General features: G+C 46.4%; 1 protein-coding gene across 2 annotated transcripts in view; it reads right to left on the bottom strand.

The window, feature by feature from the left end:
* Nucleotides 1-17,730, bottom strand: part of ASTL (astacin like metalloendopeptidase) — a 952,269-nt gene that overhangs the window by 33,056 nt on the left and 901,483 nt on the right. For both annotated transcript variants that reach the window (XM_069619099.1, XM_069619100.1), the window contains one exon: nt 10,262-10,390. In XM_069619099.1, coding sequence (XP_069475200.1) covers nt 10,262-10,390 — 129 coding nt within the window. The remainder of the gene's footprint in view (nt 1-10,261; nt 10,391-17,730) is intronic.

Raw genomic sequence — 17,730 nt, 5'->3', positions numbered from 1 at the left:
CTCCTTAAAGGAGAGTTCCGGGACTTTTTTTTTATTGTCCCTACGGGTCGGCCATGTGTTTGTAAGCATAAATCGGTAGATCGTAGGAAACTTTCCTATGGACCTTACCCGACTTTTCGCCCCTTATCGCACTCGAAATCAGCCTCCATTTTGTGATAATCCTATCATTCCGCCGCATCGACCTGGCTCACCTGCCTTTGCGGCACTAAATCAAATCCCCCGCCCCTGAAACAGACTTTATCAAAACATTCATATTCCCCGCCTCTATCCGTGACGTGACTGTGCTGCGTAGGCAAACGCGCCCAGGCGTCTTCTACGCGACTCCACACAGACCCCGGAAATCAACACAGATCAGCTCACAATACAGCGCACCACAATTCGGAATATGAAACTGTACTTTGAAATCAAACCGCAAGATTGTAAATGTGGTAAAGTACATTTATTTGACATCAAATGTTTAGAGAATATTCAGCGATTTGCATTTTTATTTGCTCATGTTCCAAAAAGTTCGTATTGAGGAACGCGATGGTCCTTTGCTGTACACAGGGTCTTAGAGCATCTCACAATACAGCACCACAATTCGGAATGTGAAACCGTGGTTTAAAAGCAAACGGCAAGATTGTACATTTGGCAAAGTACGTTTATTGGACATCAAATGTTTAGAGAATATTCAGCGATTTGCATTTTTCTTTGCTCTCGATCCAAATTAGTTCGTCTTGAGGGAAGCGATGTTCGTGTGCAGTACACAGGGTGTTGGTTTACGATAAAAATAAGCTCTTCTGTCGCACTGATAATCGCATGGCTGTTCCAACAACGAGGCACTAGGCCACCACAATGGTAGGTATGTTGCATCTAACCGTTAGTACCGCGTAAGGGCATACTTGTACTTGGCGATCGTCCCATAAAATGGTCAGGGTGGTAACGTTGTTCACGCGGAGAAGCAACTGGCGGCTGTAGAAGCCGTCCGCCGGTGTCTGGTACTCGTGACACAGACAGTAGTGAATGATGTACCTAAAAACATAAAAAATGAAATTAGTCTCACCATCAGATCCTTATTAAAATTATTCATTTCATAGCGAGGACAGCGCTACTGGGTGTACACAAGTGTTTAAAGGCGTGGCGAGGCATGGAGGGGGGGGGGAGTGCAGGTGGAGAGTGGAAGGGCCCAGGACTGAGGTCGCAGACAGTGGACCAGTTGTAGCAGGGGAGAGGGAGAGAGAAAGCAGAAGCAAAGAGGAAGGTTTTGAGGTGCTTCAGTAAAAGCAGATGTTTCTCCTCAAGATAGTGCGCGGTAGAAAACAATATGCCACATAGAACGAACAAGTACAACTGAACCCGTCTTTAAAGCCACTGTATAGTAATGAAATTGCGGTATAAACTCATCAAAAGTTACTTACATTATATTTGCATTTTCCATTGTGTCTCTGTGTAGGGCAGACCCGAAACACCACTCCTTCTTTGCCGACGTTACTTCTTCTAATGAACGTGGCTCATCGTTTCGTTTCTGAAATTTTATTCATTATCTTTTCTTAGTCTTTCAGGATGGTCCCGGCCTGTCAAGGTCAAATCACAATAGAACCTTATATTGGGTCGTGGGCCGTTCCGCCACCCGAGCAAAACATCAAAGCAGCTGACCTTCACTTTGAGCGAGCACACATTTCTAGTTAGCTGCAGTTAGTTTTAGGGACATCTTGTCTGCGTGCCTTTTTTTTTATTGTCCCTATGGGTCGGCCATGTTTTTGCAATACGGAAACATTCTATAATTTTTGTAAAAATGATTTATATTACTGTTTGGTTTAATTGCAATGGGCCTGCAACATGAGGAGACTCGAGAGAACAGACAATCAAATTACAATCATTTAAACCGTGATGTGTATTTCTCAATGAGCTCTGCTTTAGGTGGACATGGAACAGAGGCAATGTTGGGTGGCAATGCAGTTGTCCCCTGCATAGGTTCGTTCACCACTCCATGTATGTGCCTATCGAGGACATCTACGATAAGTCTCTCAATAAACTCATATTGCATATCCTCAAACACTGGTTTGATCACCCATTGTTTACTTCTTTTAGTGAAGGCCTTATTGTAGCGAAGCGTCCCTAAAGTTCCGGTCGTCCTACTTTGTTGACGGCCAACATTATGGTTATGTGCCAAGACCGCTAAAAGAGTCCGATTTATCATGCCTTCCATGCCAAAATGCAATCTTTTGGGCCTGTACTTGAGGCACATATTGTGGAACACCTCCAAATCTCCTGTGTGGCAGAATTCCGTGAGTCCCCTCAAAGCTTTTGTTATAGTTTTATCAAATACAATCTTTTCAATGGCTTTGTGAGTGGGTGATGAAGGAATCAACCACTTCTTCTTCCGTGCCTCCTCTGTGGACAAATGGCCATGTTCACATTTGTGGAAATGCTCATTTGTCGACCATCGATGTACGTTGCTACAGTGCAACATTACTGACCGCCATTTTTCCAGTAGAATTTCCAACGACCCTTCACATGTTTTTGAGCTCCACCAAAGATGGTTGCTGATTGACTTGGACCACTGTGAAATACCTTGCAATTCTTTTTTTTTACCTGCAGCAGACAATTTTTTATTGATTGATTTTGCAAGATGCCAAACGTCAAATTGGTGATTTATATTTTTGTACTGTTCTCTCATTGTCTTGGCAATTGAAACGTGTCTGTCCGTGGCTATCAGGTCGATCACCATTCCCCGCGATTGTAGTTCTTGCAATGATGCTACAAAGCCAACTTTCTCCATGGCCACTGAGGATGTACTTTGTGACACCTGCACGACCACCGAACTCACAATTTTCTTACTTTCCATGTCCTGAAAGTGGTAGGTGCAGTACTTGGCTGAAAATCCTGGGCTGTCGCACTGTCCATCACCGGCTAGCCTGAAGCGTTTGCCCGCGAATGTACTTTCCATTGACATTTTTTCCATTCTCCAAGCTTCGCTGATGGCTGGAAATAGATAATCGGTTTGGTATTTGTAGAACTGACTTTTCGCAATGAAATGGATTCCCACAAACTGAAAGAAATACTGTAACTTTTTAAAACTTGAACCACTAAAAAGTGCGGCCGCTGCACAAAGTAGATTGCCTGCTGGCAGTTGCCCCAGCATGGGTTGTGCAGACCATGCGAACGGATGATATTGTGTACAGGTGGCATGTATTTTAAGGTTAGTGCCTCGAATTGCACGAGTCACATTAATCAATGGCTCCCCACATACTTCCCCACCAACCGAATGCCCACATTTCATCATCATAATAATATCCATCAAACAGCTATCGAATACAATGAATTTGGCCTCTTTCCTTATACTTTCACTCTGCATCCCAGCTGGTTCGGCCTGTAACGTTGAGGACATGTCACTCGCATGAAAGGTACAATCTCTGATATCGTCTTCCGCTATGCTGAGTGATATTGATGGTGTTTCATTGTCGTCCACGTCATTCTCTTCCATTGCAACATCTGTTCCTTGTCCGGAGATGGGAGAAAAAAACAATGTCTTCAACTTTCGCGCGCTCTTATTTTTTGCGGGTGTGGATTCTGTGAATTGATCTCCGACTGCATCCAAACTACCAGGAGGACATTCACTATCAATGGCTGGTGGTGGTATAGCTCCGTTGTCAATCACTTCATATTCTTCCCATTGGCACGATGCATCTCCAGTCTCAAGTCCCTGCCAAAAGGTTTGACAAGCAACATCTCTCGTTCGCTTCACTGTCTGTGTAGATTTAGTTCTTACACCCACTCGCAACTAGAGGACAGATTAGAAAAGGGATGTTCAGTTTAAACACAACTTACAGTATTGAACTATTGACAGTGAAAGACAACATAATATAGTGAACAGGACACTAACCTTCTTTTGCTTTCTTTTCTTTGAAACTTTCTTGCCTCGAACTTCAACATCTGGACGCTGTTGCTCCGACTCGTGTGTGCATGTCTCCACTTCCTCTCGCGCTGCAACGACTATATTTTCATGATAAGCACATCCATCACTCACTGAGGCTCCATCGACTCCCTGAAACATAGAACTTTCATTAGTATGTATAATAATATTGAAAACACAAAATGTACTTGGGGACCAATACCCATACGTACATCTCAATAGCAAAACACGAATGAACGCATTGTGTAGAACATTCAAACGACAATAGTTCACGCATTGTTGATCTAGTTAGATTGAACTGTCAAGATCCATACCTCGGGCTCCGCATAGACTTCCATTGATGATATTATTGAAGATGACGCTTCAGCAACTCCCTGAAACACAGTAATTGCATTAGTATGCTTTTCTATTTTGTTAAAAAGAACATAAACTTTGAGCAGGCGTCAACGGCTCATCTAAATAGACCTGCACAAATGATCAGTTGTCTAAAATAAATAATGGATATGTAAATATGATTCGATTTGCTCGATCGTTGGAAGTGTCACCACCCAGAGATCTGCATCAACTACTAGGGGTGATGTTCTTGTAGAAGAAGCTCCGTCATCTCCCTGAAACATAGTACTTGCGTTAATAAAGAAGGAAGTATAGCGGATGTAATCACGTCATATGATTTCGCTTGATCGAACTGTCAGTATCCATACCTCGAAATGCATAAGAACATCAAGGGACGATGTAACTGCGGTGCACACTTCTGCAAGCTGTTGCGCCGACCCGTAACTGCATGCTCCCCCTTCTACTTGGACTAATGCTCCATCGACTCCCTGAAACATAGGACTTTCATTAGTAATGAACACAATATTGAAAAAAGAAGACAAATAGGAGGGCGACGACAGAAGGACATATCAATGGCTAAAAACGAAAGAAACATTGTGTGTAACAATCACGCTACAAGAATGCAAGATCTGATGATCTCCATCGATGGAACTGTCCGGAAACGTACCTCGAGCATCTGAGTGACATCTACGGTTGTCGTCAATGCGTTGGACTCCTCAGCATCTCCCTGAAAGACAGTACTTGCATTATTTTGGATAACAATAATTATAACTGAAAACAAAGACTAGAGGACGAGTACAAGGGTGTACCATTAGGTAAAATAATTACACGATCAATTAAAACTATTGATTTACATGCCTAAAACAAGTCAGTGTCAGAATAGCTAAGTAAGATTACCCGATAGGCGCTTGAAGTGGCTGATGACTGCAATAACGACACGGATGGAGAATCTTCCGCCTTCATATTGAGTGGATACATAAATGGGGAAATTATTGTTAGCTACTGCTACACACTACCGCAAGGCCGAGAACTAGATCCGTAAACTTGACTCACCAGTGGAGGCATGTGGACGAATAGAGTGGGAATAGCGGTTGAGAGCAATTTTCGCCTCGCTCGCGGTGTTTTCTTCTTTATTAGCAATGATGTGGAGTACATGTCTGGGCTAAAGTGCCTGCTGCAGATGCGGTATCGATCACCCCTCTTGTCCGCAAAGACTTCTAGGACTCTACTTTCTAGCTCAGAGGCTGGATATCCGCAATATCGGACCCATCCTCTTATCTGATCTATTGTCTTAGGGAAAACATGCATTATAGTACCTTCAGATTTGTTATGGGTCTTCGAAGGGCAACCGCCAATGGAACAGGCAGGCATTATGGAAAGTTCTGAAAAGTAAAGATCAACAATTCTCTATGAATACCAATGTGTTAAAACAGTAAATGACACATAAAAGGTTCAATGCAAGGTCCGTTTTGGTTCTTGGAACTATACACGTTATTCACATGCGGATAAGTATTTCAATAACTTTCAAAAAATAGAAAAAGTAATTTGACTAAACTCAGAACATGTGACTAGTTCCTTGCATGTACTGTCGTGAACGAAAAGAAAACATGGATGCAATTTGATGACTACTAGCAAATAGATATAAATTAAAAAATTGGACGCAAAATGATTATGGTACATGGACTTACCTTGACGAACAAACAGTTAGATGCAGGGATCAGAGTAGTTTCTTGTCGTAGAACAGGGAGCAGTTCACAGGTTGCAAACTGACGAGTTTGCTCAAAGTGGTCACGGAAGTTCACAGAGACGAAGAGCAGATAACCAGCACCTTCACGGGTTGACTAGCAAAGCGCAAAGAAGTTCTCATTAGAAATATGAGGTGGGTTATAAAGAATTCGAACCAGGGGTGTGTTTGTGAATGAATGACGTGTATATGTCGTGGCATTATGTGGATTGCAGGGGGCCGTCCAGCGTGAGGGGGATGCTTGGCAGGAGACACGGGGTCTGGAGGTAGACATGGGAACAACAAACCCATGCTCTATAGACCACTTTGAAGTGTACATGGTCTTTGGCACCTCTTGGCCTTTATCGCTCCCTGACAGCTCCACTTGCCAGCAGCTCAAGTACCCCGGTGCGAACTGCCTTTGATAGGGCGGGGGGTGGATCGGGGCGGTGGTCGTGCAGACAAGACACAGGAAGACTCGTGAATGGAGACACACTTATGTGGATTGCAGGGGGCCGTCCAGCGTGAGGGGGATGCTTGGCAGGAGACACGGGGTCTGGAGGTAGACATGGGAACAACAAACCCATGCTCTATAGACCACTTTGAAGTGTACATGGTCTTTGGCACCTCTTGGCCTTTATCGCTCCCTGACAGCTCCACTTGCCAGCAGCTCAAGTACCCCGGTGCGAACTGCCTTTGATAGGGCGGGGGGTGGATCGGGGCGGTGGTCGTGCAGACAAGACACAGGAAGACTCGTGAATGGAGACACACTTATGTGGATTGCAGGGGGCCGTCCAGCGTGAGGGGGATGCTTGGCAGGAGACACGGGGTCTGGAGGTAGACATGGGAACAACAAACCCATGCTCTATAGACCACTTTGAAGTGTACATGGTCTTTGGCACCTCTTGGCCTTTATCGCTCCCTGACAGCTCCACTTGCCAGCAGCTCAAGTACCCCGGTGCGAACTGCCTTTGATAGGGCGGGGGGTGGATCGGGGCGGTGGTCGTGCAGACAAGACACAGGAAGACTCGTGAATGGAGACACACTTATGTGGATTGCAGGGGGCCGTCCAGCGTGAGGGGGATGCTTGGCAGGAGACACGGGGTCTGGAGGTAGACATGGGAACAACAAACCCATGCTCTATAGACCACTTTGAAGTGTACATGGTCTTTGGCACCTCTTGGCCTTTATCGCTCCCTGACAGCTCCACTTGCCAGCAGCTCAAGTACCCCGGTGCGAACTGCCTTTGATAGGGCGGGGGGTGGATCGGGGCGGTGGTCGTGCAGACAAGACACAGGAAGACTCGTGAATGGAGACACACTTATGTGGATTGCAGGGGGCCGTCCAGCGTGAGGGGGATGCTTGGCAGGAGACACGGGGTCTGGAGGTAGACATGGGAACAACAAACCCATGCTCTATAGACCACTTTGAAGTGTACATGGTCTTTGGCACCTCTTGGCCTTTATCGCTCCCTGACAGCTCCACTTGCCAGCAGCTCAAGTACCCCGGTGCGAACTGCCTTTGATAAGGCGGGGGGTGGATCGGGGCGGTGGTCGTGCAGACAAGACCCGTTTGCCGCAGGGCCTCACCAAGGAGAGGCCATCTAACTGAATGTAAGAGGATGGCTGCAGGATCTACTACATGGAAGGCAGGGGGGTGAGTTTATAAATACCTCACCCTCCCAGGAGAATATACACTAGATTCATTTAAAAAATCAAAACAACCATTGTTAAAATATATGTTGGGCTTTATTTTAGATTTTAATTAAACATAAATAATAAACATTACACATTGTAAAGTTGAGGTTGCAGCACATCGAGGGAAAATCCGCGGTATTGTCCACTGTCACTGGGGAAATGTTGTCTAATGGCAAGTACCGCACAGGCAGGTATTACTCTCCGAACGCGGTGTCCGAGCCTCCCGTGAAGCCACCAAGTGAAGCAACGATAGGCCACCAGCCTGTACCACCTGTGAAAAAAAAAGATGCAAACTGTATTAAACTGACCAAACTTTCTTATCAATGTCGATTCAGGTAACACATGTCATTTTTCTTAGAAAAAAATTATATCTAGAAAATGCACTATATGGAACCAATTTACATGCGTTCCAATGATATGTAAATGTAATTTTATATGTGGGAGACGACCATGAAATAGTGGTGGCATCACTGACATCACAAACAGAGTATACTTACTCGTTACTCGGATTACGCGGACGAACAGTGCCACGAAGTTCGTGCATAAGCACCATCATCATCCTCAACACTGTCCGTGAGAGGCAGGCTTCCCTGAACTCTGGCAGCTCGGTGATGCATTGCGGACTTTGCTCGCCTTCCTGCTGACTTTGCTCGCTTTCCGAAATGTAGGCCAAGCACCCGGAATTTTCACGGCAGCAGCAGTTCTCCTCCTCAGTTGGCATTAGCTCGCACCGATTGCACGTGCACCAGGTGGAGACGCCGTCCATGCGACATGGTCCAGGCTCTTCATCCGTTGACTGGTCCTCCCAACTGCCGTCCGAATCCCCATCGTTTTCGCGTGCTTGCCTTTCCAGTAGTTCTTCCTCGGTGTACTCGGGCTCGTACATATACGGCATTATTGTGGCCATTGTGCGGTAAAGATAGTAAAATAATTTATAGCGGTGGTACTGGTATCTGTTCACACGGGCTACAAGCGGCGAAGGTAGCTGACCAGAGCACTGAAACGAGTCACAGAATACTCAAAGTAACACAGAGAGAGGAATGGAATCGAAAATCTGCTGCTGTATGTTGTGAAACGGTCTGTTTATACTTATTGGGGAAAGAGGCGTCCTGCCATTTCCATGGCAACACGTCAATAGCTGAGGCGCAGCGATTGTTGACACGAGACGTGCTTGAAATGGGCAGTACGCGTCTGCTGATGTCAGGCTCAGGGGCGGGGGATTTGATTTAGTGCCGCAAAGGCAGGTGAGCCAGGTCGATGCGGCGGAATGATAGGATTATCACAAAATGGAGGCTGATTTCGAGTGCGATAAGGGGCGAAAAGTCGGGTAAGGTCCATAGGAAAGTTTCCTACGATCTACCGATTTATGCTTACAAACACATGGCCGACCCGTAGGGACAATAAAAAAAAAGTCCCGGAACTCTCCTTTAACTGATGTGGTAGAACTCTGCTGGTAAACCTGTGGAATGCTGACTCCCGTGTTTGGGGAAAATCGCGAAAGGGGAGTGATATTTTCCCGCGCATTGTTACTGTGATAACGGCTTGAGAAGAGACAGTCGGGATGGCGCCGTAGCAGTGACTGGAGGCATCTCCTTCCAGCAGTGCCGGAAGGTCACTTGCTGTGGGAGAAGAGTTCAATGCACCAGCCTTGCCAGCTGTTGGGTAGCATGGCGAGGGAGGGTAATGGGGGGGTGTAGACTACAGCCTCTCCTCGGGGTGGGTCCCATGGGTGGAAGCAGGGCTAGAGAGAAGATTTTGAAATGGGAGTGATTTACTGACTATTTTCTTTTAAGTTGGGAGCAAAATGAGTTTTTAGGGAGTAAGTCCAATTAATGGGAGTATTTTATATTTGTATTTGTATTTTTTTTAAATGTATTTATAAAGCGCACCAGGCCCGCGAGTAAAAATGTTTTAATTGGGAAACAGAAATGTTTTATTTTTTGGTAGCATTTGCCTATTTTAGGGAGTAAAAGTGGCTGATACTCCCTCCCACCCAGCCCTACAGATAAGGGGTGTATCACATTGTTATGCCTCCAACACCTTACTGCAGGGTAACTACGGGGTAGAATGTTGGCTCCTGGGGGCGGTGGCAGCAGTGAAACTTGAACAGGTTAGCTTTCTTGATGGAGGCTCCTTCAAGCCTGTGCATTTCCCCCTATCCCCCATGGCTCTTCACTCTGAAGACCATCTTTCGGATGGCTACTATTCCAGCACACTAAGAAAGCTTCAGCAGCTCTCATTGGACCTTCTTTGAATGGGAAATTGGGTGCAACTAGGATATGAGGGTGGCGACACATTCAGCTCCATATGCATACACCAGCTATGTCACTTCCGGCACCAGTGGTGCCCAGGACAGACCCGATCAGAAGCTGTACCATTAGCATATTACAGTTTTCTGGGCCCACCCTGAGCCTGAAGCGGTTTCAAAAGATGGGGTCTGTGAGATGAAGATCATTAACATTAAGGTAGATATTTTGAATTCTCTCTCAGTTTTGCCTTTTCCCCTTGATCCTACCATCTCCCCCTCAACATCCCACTGGTGACCAGCTTCGAAGCACCCCTAAGTATATGTGCACAACATAACCCAACACCTGAACAGATGGGATAACCTACCTGTGTTGGATCCATGCAATTTGTGCCAGAATGAGAGACACCAAATTCCTCTCAGGAGTGGACTGACCAGCGAAGCCCTTTGTCCATCTGCATGCCCATCAGAGGAAGTCTTCAGAGAAACGTAGCATCCTATTACAAAAAGACAGAATCCTTTGAATCAGTTGTGGTACTCTAAAGTCCCTTTGTCAAAATGGCCTACACCAGAGTTACCAGATGTGAAAGGAATTGTGATGTACCTGCAACAACGTCATGTTATGTCTTATGGGGATATTTTAATACACCACATACCACACTTCCGGTTTGAGAGTGATGCCCCTCATACAACAAAGCATATTCAAGAAAATCATCAAGATCTTTGGCCAGAGAGGTCAATGGAGACACTTGGCCCACCGAATAGGGGCTGGTTGACTATTGCCCTACAACCATTGCACTAACTGGGTTTGATAGCTATACAGGTCAGGTAGGTTTCAACTTTGGGAGCAAAAAGACGCCTGGCTGTCATTGCTGTGCTTGGAAGGAAAGTCTAGGAGAACATTTGGAACTACATAAAGGCTGTGTGCGGGTTTGAGGCTCCTCGGCAGGTCATCTTTTACTTTGAATTACTCTCCAATTCTTCTGGATTGGGAGGCCTGTGATGGCCAGCCTGCCTTACGTTTGCAATCTAGGTTTTTAGCTTCTGTGACTTACTCTACACTTCAGGAGTTTGAGCCTACACAAAGCTTCCTGCTCTCCCCTCCATGTCTTTTTCCCTGTTTTAATAGGCTAGACACTTATTTGTATTTGGGCTTTTAAATGGCAACCCTCCTAGAAAGCAGTGGCGGGGTGTACAAATAATCTGGGGTTAACAGACGTTGGTGGAAGAGGGTGGTTCACAGTAGCTTTAATATCCCATATTACAGGGGTGGTGTCCATATCCAGTAGTGGCAGATACTAGGGGACCCCAAGTTATTACCTGAAGAGGAGGATCTGGAGTTCCCTTCTGACCTGCAAAGGGTTTGAACCATCGGGATTTCGACCAGGATGGCCAGCCTAATGTCACCGTTAAGACCGTTATTGAGGATTCGCTGATTGAGGTCAGTACACTGTGCTGTTAAATTGTGCGGGACCTGTTACTAGGGGGAAAGCAATGATTTTTCAAACAGAGGCATTGCTGGGGGGGCGGGGCTTAGGGGACTTTAGCCCCAGGTCTTTTGGTTGTAGCCCCGGATAGAAGCTCAGGGGTTACAACCAAAAAGGCTAGCTAGCCCCCAGTCCAGAGAGTCTCAAAATTAGCATAGCCCCGGATCTTTTACAGACCTAGCAACACCCCCGATTTCAAAGGCGTTTGTGCTTCCCATTCTTACTGGGACACGATAATTTTTACTTTTGGTATAGGAACTTGGCAAGGGTGAACCCCTGAAGATGGGACATTGTCCCGAAACGCGTAGGGTGTTGTAAAGGATCCTTGTCAGGCGTTGGTAAACAGGTGGTAGGGTCCATATTGTTGGTTATCACTTGTGAGGAGTATCGGCTATTACAGTGTGCTGTTGAGTTCTAGATGGTTCCACCTAGACATATTTTCATGGAAACAACCACAGAATTGTTCAGCAAATTTTCTGTAAGCGATCAAGTCTCTCACAGCTTCTGTTCTTCGCATATCCCTTTTCAGGTCACTGAACACAAAACTCACTTCTAACTGACTAAGGCCTCGCTCGCTGCTAAAACGCAGGCTCCTCTAGCGTAAACCCCTACTAACCTTATAAAATGTCTGTTTAACACTATCCCTTCCTGTTCCACCTTCTATTAGCACGCTCTGCTTTTCCCGGGCAAGAACCCTGCAGTGTCCCCTGGTTTGGTTTCTTGCTTGGATTCTGTACTTGGCCTAGAACTAATGTGCTTCTCACCTCCCATTCTGGAAAGCATCCAGATCCTTTTGTAAAATATGTGCTTCTGTTATTTGTGTAATCCAACTCCATTTTGTATAATTCCGCAAAACAGTAAACTACTAACGTTCTACATCAGTACATTTTAAGAAATCAGATTTGTCTTTAAACTGTGCAACTCCACAGACAGTAAACATCAATCAATGCGTCAGCGCCATCTCCAGAATGATGGGTCCATGCTCACAGAGTTAGAGAGATAAAGGGGGCAAAAGGGGAACTGTCCCAATAGTTATTTAACAACGCGGCCCAAACCACACTTTGCCCCTGTAAAAATGACACCTCATAGTTGTGTCTAACCATATATGCAGTGTCGATGTGCTGGAAATCAAACATGAATTGCTTGGAGGTTATGTACATTAGATGCACAGTTCTTAAGGCAGTTTTTTTTTTATTTATTTGTGTTTTCGCTCAAACAATGAGCTTTTCACAATGAAAAATTACAGAAGAATAAAACAATTAAATAAACAAGTTTAAAGGAAAACAATTACATGAATTGAATCGTATTGGATATAACCATACATTCATGAATATAAGACATTGCGAATACAAATATTTAATCACAATCTTTTAAAAGAAAAAGCTTAAATCATAACACACTAACAAATATTTTCGGGTCAAAATAAATGTGAGTGGAACAGTATTTTAACAAATCTTACTAGAGCCAGCTTCCTACATAATTCTGCACCGTCAAGAGATTTATGCCGCAGTTCGTCTGGAGAGCAGGCTCCAAATCCAGCAAGAAGGCGTCCTAAAACAGATGCCTGGCCTGACTAAAATTAATACATTCGAGAAGCAAATGCTGATGGATTTCAATTCGCTCCTAAAATGTCATTTGTGTGAAGAAGATTTACTAGAACCCTTAGAAAGTACAACCTCCAACGAGCATGGGGAAATTAATCAAATATGCCGGCAAGTTAAATTCTTTCGAATCCAGCATGACATTGGAACTAAACTTGTGCTCTTTGCACTTCCTTATAGTTTGAATCCAATCCAACCTTCAGAATTTCATTTTGAGAGTGGTTGGATTTAGGACTATTATTTTTAGCAGTACCAAGGATTCAAATCCGAGCTGGATTCTTTGGGAACGGAGTGAGGCGTCCTAAAGCAGAGATCTCCAAATGTAGCTCAGCAGTTTTAGTGAATGTTGTTGAAATTATGCATATTCAGAGATGGCAGTAAGGCCGACAGCCTTTTCCCAATTCATTCTGAAAAATGTGCTGTAGTGTTCACCTAGTGTGAGGGATTAGGCACCAGTCAGTTTATTGTCTGCACACTGAGCGCGGTTTAGGAGGGTTTGGGGGGGGCTCTGCCCAGTGGTAATCTTCAAAAGTTGGCAACCATACCTGTTCAAACTTACAGTACAGATGACCCCTAAACGTTTAAAGAAGCAGAATTGCAACCATAATTGCATTAGTGTGGGTCTAGTATAGGCCAAAGTTCTGCAGAAACGAAGCAAGATCATGCCAAACGTTGTGCTTTTATAGTGCATGCTGCCCACCTGAAATATACTTTCACTTACCATGGTAAAACAAGTCATTTTCCATATACTTTTTCGACTGCAATTCCCATTATACAATGGGGTGGAGTAAAGTAAGGCAATAAAACATGATTGACACATTTGTCGCAGGGGAGTGAATATGCAAAGTTCCTACCCTTCATGTGCTGGACAGACTTTCATCTGGCGGCTTGCTGGTGAGGATGTATGAGATTTCTTCGAAAAGAATTCACCTAATGGAGATTTCACGGAATTCATGTCACCAAAAAACAAAATCTACTTTTTACTTTTTCTACTTTTTTTTAATGCGGGGAGACACCCCCCCATCCCTCTCTAACTTATGCCCTTAACCCACACACCTCCTATTATGCATTACACATATATTATTTCCCCTACCATTTTCGGTGAAATCTCATTAGGTGAATCTCTAATCTCAACTCTATTTTACAGTTGAAAACCATTGAGCTGGAACAGTAATTTAGGATGTTGCTAATGAAAAAGAACAAGTTACTCTTTTACCTGGTAACATTCTTTCGATGGGATGGTCCGACGACATATTCCATATCTATGACAGTAATCGCCACAGCTGTGCTGCATCGGAAAATCTTTCGGCGTCTGCGTCCTGCGTCGATTACGTCGATACGCTGCCCTCGAGGACCTCCTCCAACGGCCGACGTCACTGGATGTTATAAGTAGGACGCACGACGCCCGTAACCTCAGTTGTACTTTTTTCGCCCAGAACGTGTGGCACCAGTCTTCTGCCAGTCTGACCACACAAAGCCTTGCGGAAACATAAGCTGCAATCGCATAAGAAATTCTGTAGCGGGGAAGGCAGGGAGTTAGCGATATGGAATACGTCGTCGGACCATCCCATCGAAAGAACATTACCAGGTAAGAGAGTAACTTGTTCTTCGAGTGGATTGGGTCCTCCGACGTATTCCATATCTATGACAGACTCCCAAAGCAGTACCAATGCAAGAAGGAGGGAAAAGAATTTAGCAAAAGAAATTTAGAATGCCCAATCAAATTGCAGAGCAAAGGACCGCCTTGCCAAAGGCCAGATCCTGCCCATGAATGGAATCGAGGGAGTAGTGACGTACAAAAGTATGGACCGAAGCCCAGGTGGCTGCATCACAGATGTTACGAATAGGAACACCCGTCTGTAGGGCAGTAGAGGTAGCCACACCAGTGGTCGAATGGGCCCGCAAGCCGACCGGTGGATCCATACCCACCAAGCAGTAACAAAATAGCCAGAATAATCCAGCGAAACAAAGTCTGCTTAGTCACAGCTTGTTCCAAAACGCTTACCAGCGTAACCAATGAAGAGTTGATCGTCCACTCTGACCCGGGACATGCGTGAAACATAAAAGCTTAACGCTCTCCTAGGATCGAGCCTATGGAGCCTCTCCTCTTCCTTACCAGGATGTGGAAGAGGATGAAATGCCGGAAGAACAACCTTCTGGCCTAAATGAAATTCCGACACCACCTTCGGAAGAAAGGAAGGACGAACTCTAAGGGCAACCCTGTCCTTATGAAATACAGTAAAGGGTGGCTTAACTGAAAGTGCCTGTAACTCACTCACTCTGCGAGCGGACGTGACCGCAACCAAAAATACAGTTTTAAGAGTTAACAGTCTCAAAGGGCAAGAATGCAAAGGCTCAAATGGAGCACCCATCAGAAACTTGAGGACAAGGTTCAAATCCCAACCGGGCACCTGGAAAGGTGACAGAGGGAACACATTAGTGAGCCCTTTTTGAAACGGAGAAATTAAAGGAATTTTAAAATAAGAACACTCTTCAGACAAGCGCTTAAATATGGACAGCGCCGCCAGGTAACCTTTAACCGTACCCACTTGCAAGCCCCTGTGGGCTAAAGAAAGAAAAAAAAGACAGAACCACAGGAATGTCACACGCAAAAGGATCCACATTCATAACCCTGCACCAGTCGCAGAACTTTCACCAACGGCACAGGGACTTAGTTGCGGGCCTTCTGGCCGAAAGCAACACCTCCATCACGTCTTCAGGGAGGTCCCAATCCTTATACCTCAACCTTTCAGAAACCAAACGTGAAGGTTGAAGGATCCGACCTCTGGATGGAGAACCCGACCCCCCTCCCTTGAGAGCAGATCGTCTCGGTAGGGAAGACGACGTGGAGGGCAGATGGACAAGTCGAGAAGGTCCGGGTACCACGTCCTCCGGGCCCACGCCGGATCAATGAGGATCATCCGGGAACCAAACATTCGTAACCTCCGCAGCACTTGCGGGATGACAGGGACTGCAGGAAACGCGTACAGCAGTGGGTAAGACCACTCCACCACAAACGCGTCTCCTAAGGCTCCAGAGGAAATTCCCACGAGCAGAACCTTTCGCACTTCCGGTTCACACTGGAGGCGAAGAGATCCACTTGAGGGGTCCCACAAAGGCCGAAGATCTCCAGGAGAATCTCCTGAGCCAACTCCCACTCATGAGAGATCGCGATCTGCCTGCTCAGAGCGTCGACCGTCTCGTTTTCGTCTCTGGCCCGATGAACTGCCGAGATCGAAACTTCCTGCTGGATTGCCCAGAACCAGTGCTGCATCGCCTCCCTGCACAGAGGAAGTGACCCTGCCCCCCCCCCTTTTGTTGAGGTAGTGCATGGCCACTATGTTGTCCATCAGATTCAGGACATTCTTTCCTCGCACAGTCGGCAGAAGAGCCTTCAAGGCAAGCCTGACGGCCCTCAGCTCCAACAGATTGATATGGAGTCTAGACTCCGACGGAGACCAACGACGCTGACTGTCAACTCGTTGGCATGAGCTGCCCATCCCATGAGGGATGCGTCTGTCACGATCGTCACCTCTGGCCAGGGTAGCCAAAACGGAGCCCCCTTCCATCAGATTGCCTTCGACGGCCCACCACAGAAGGCCTTGGCCACCGAGGACGGCACCTGAACAGGGTCCGACATCCTGCCAGAGGACTGAGACCACTGGAGCTTGAGTGCCCATTGCAAAGATCTCATCCGCAACCTGGCCTCTGGCACCAGAAGAATGCAGGATGCCATGAGGCCGAGCAATCTCAAGAACTCAAATGCTGGGAGACTCTGGGCAAGCTGAAACTTGTGCACCATCTGCTGAATGTGATGAGCCCTCACCTGGGGAGGAAAACACTGCCCCAGGGACGTGTCGAGCACTGCTCCGATGTACTGAAGCCTCTGAATTGGTGTCAAGTGGGACTTCTTTAAGTTGAGGGAGAAGCCCAGCTTGTGGAGGGAGTGGCAGGTGACCGACAGATGCTCCAGGACTTGCTCAGGAGAGCACGCCCTGATCAACCAATCGTCCAGGTAGGGGTAGACGTGAATCCCCCCCTTTCCTGAGATGCGCTGCCACCACAACCATGAGCTTGGTGAAGACCCTCGGGGCGGAGGTCAATCCGAAGGGCAAGACCCGAAACTGAAAGTGCGAGTTGCCAACCGCGAACCTCAGGTACATCTTGTGCTTTGGATGGATCAGCACATGAAAATAAGTGTCCTTGAGGTCGAGAGACACCAACCAGTCCTGAAGTTGAAGGGCCTGGAGGACTTGAGAGAGAGTAACCATCTTGAACTTGTCCTTCCTGAGGAGTTTGTTCAAACCGCGCAAGTCCATGATGGGTCTCAATCCCCGTCTTTCTTGGAAATCAAAATATAAGGGGAATACCATCCCTTGTTCCACTCCGCTACAGGCACCAGTTCTATGGCGCCTTTCTCCAGTAGGGATTGAATTTCCTGCACAAGGAGCAGATCGGGACTCTTCAAAGAGAGATTCCCCGGGGGATTGTCGCGAGGCCTCTGCCAGAAAGGAAGACAGTAGCCGTGGGCTATGATCTCCAGAACCCACACATCTGAAGTAATGGCCCTCCCCTCTACAAGATGCTGCGCCAGCCTTCCCCCAACCGGCGAACCATGGGACATGGCCTCATGACTGAGCTGAAGCGGCTACGGCATTGCCTGAGGGCAAAGAGGCAACTGCCCGAGTGGCCTTGGCACCTCGAGTACCTTGTTTTCCATCTCTGGCACTCCTACGGTGGCCCCTTTGA

This window comes from Ambystoma mexicanum, chromosome 10, assembly GCF_040938575.1.
Source record: "Ambystoma mexicanum isolate Mex_15411 chromosome 10, UKY_AmexF1_1, whole genome shotgun sequence".
NCBI lineage: Eukaryota > Metazoa > Chordata > Amphibia > Caudata > Ambystomatidae > Ambystoma > Ambystoma mexicanum.
Note: the sequence above shows the minus strand (reverse complement) of the source record. Positions and strands in the feature narration are given on the sequence as shown.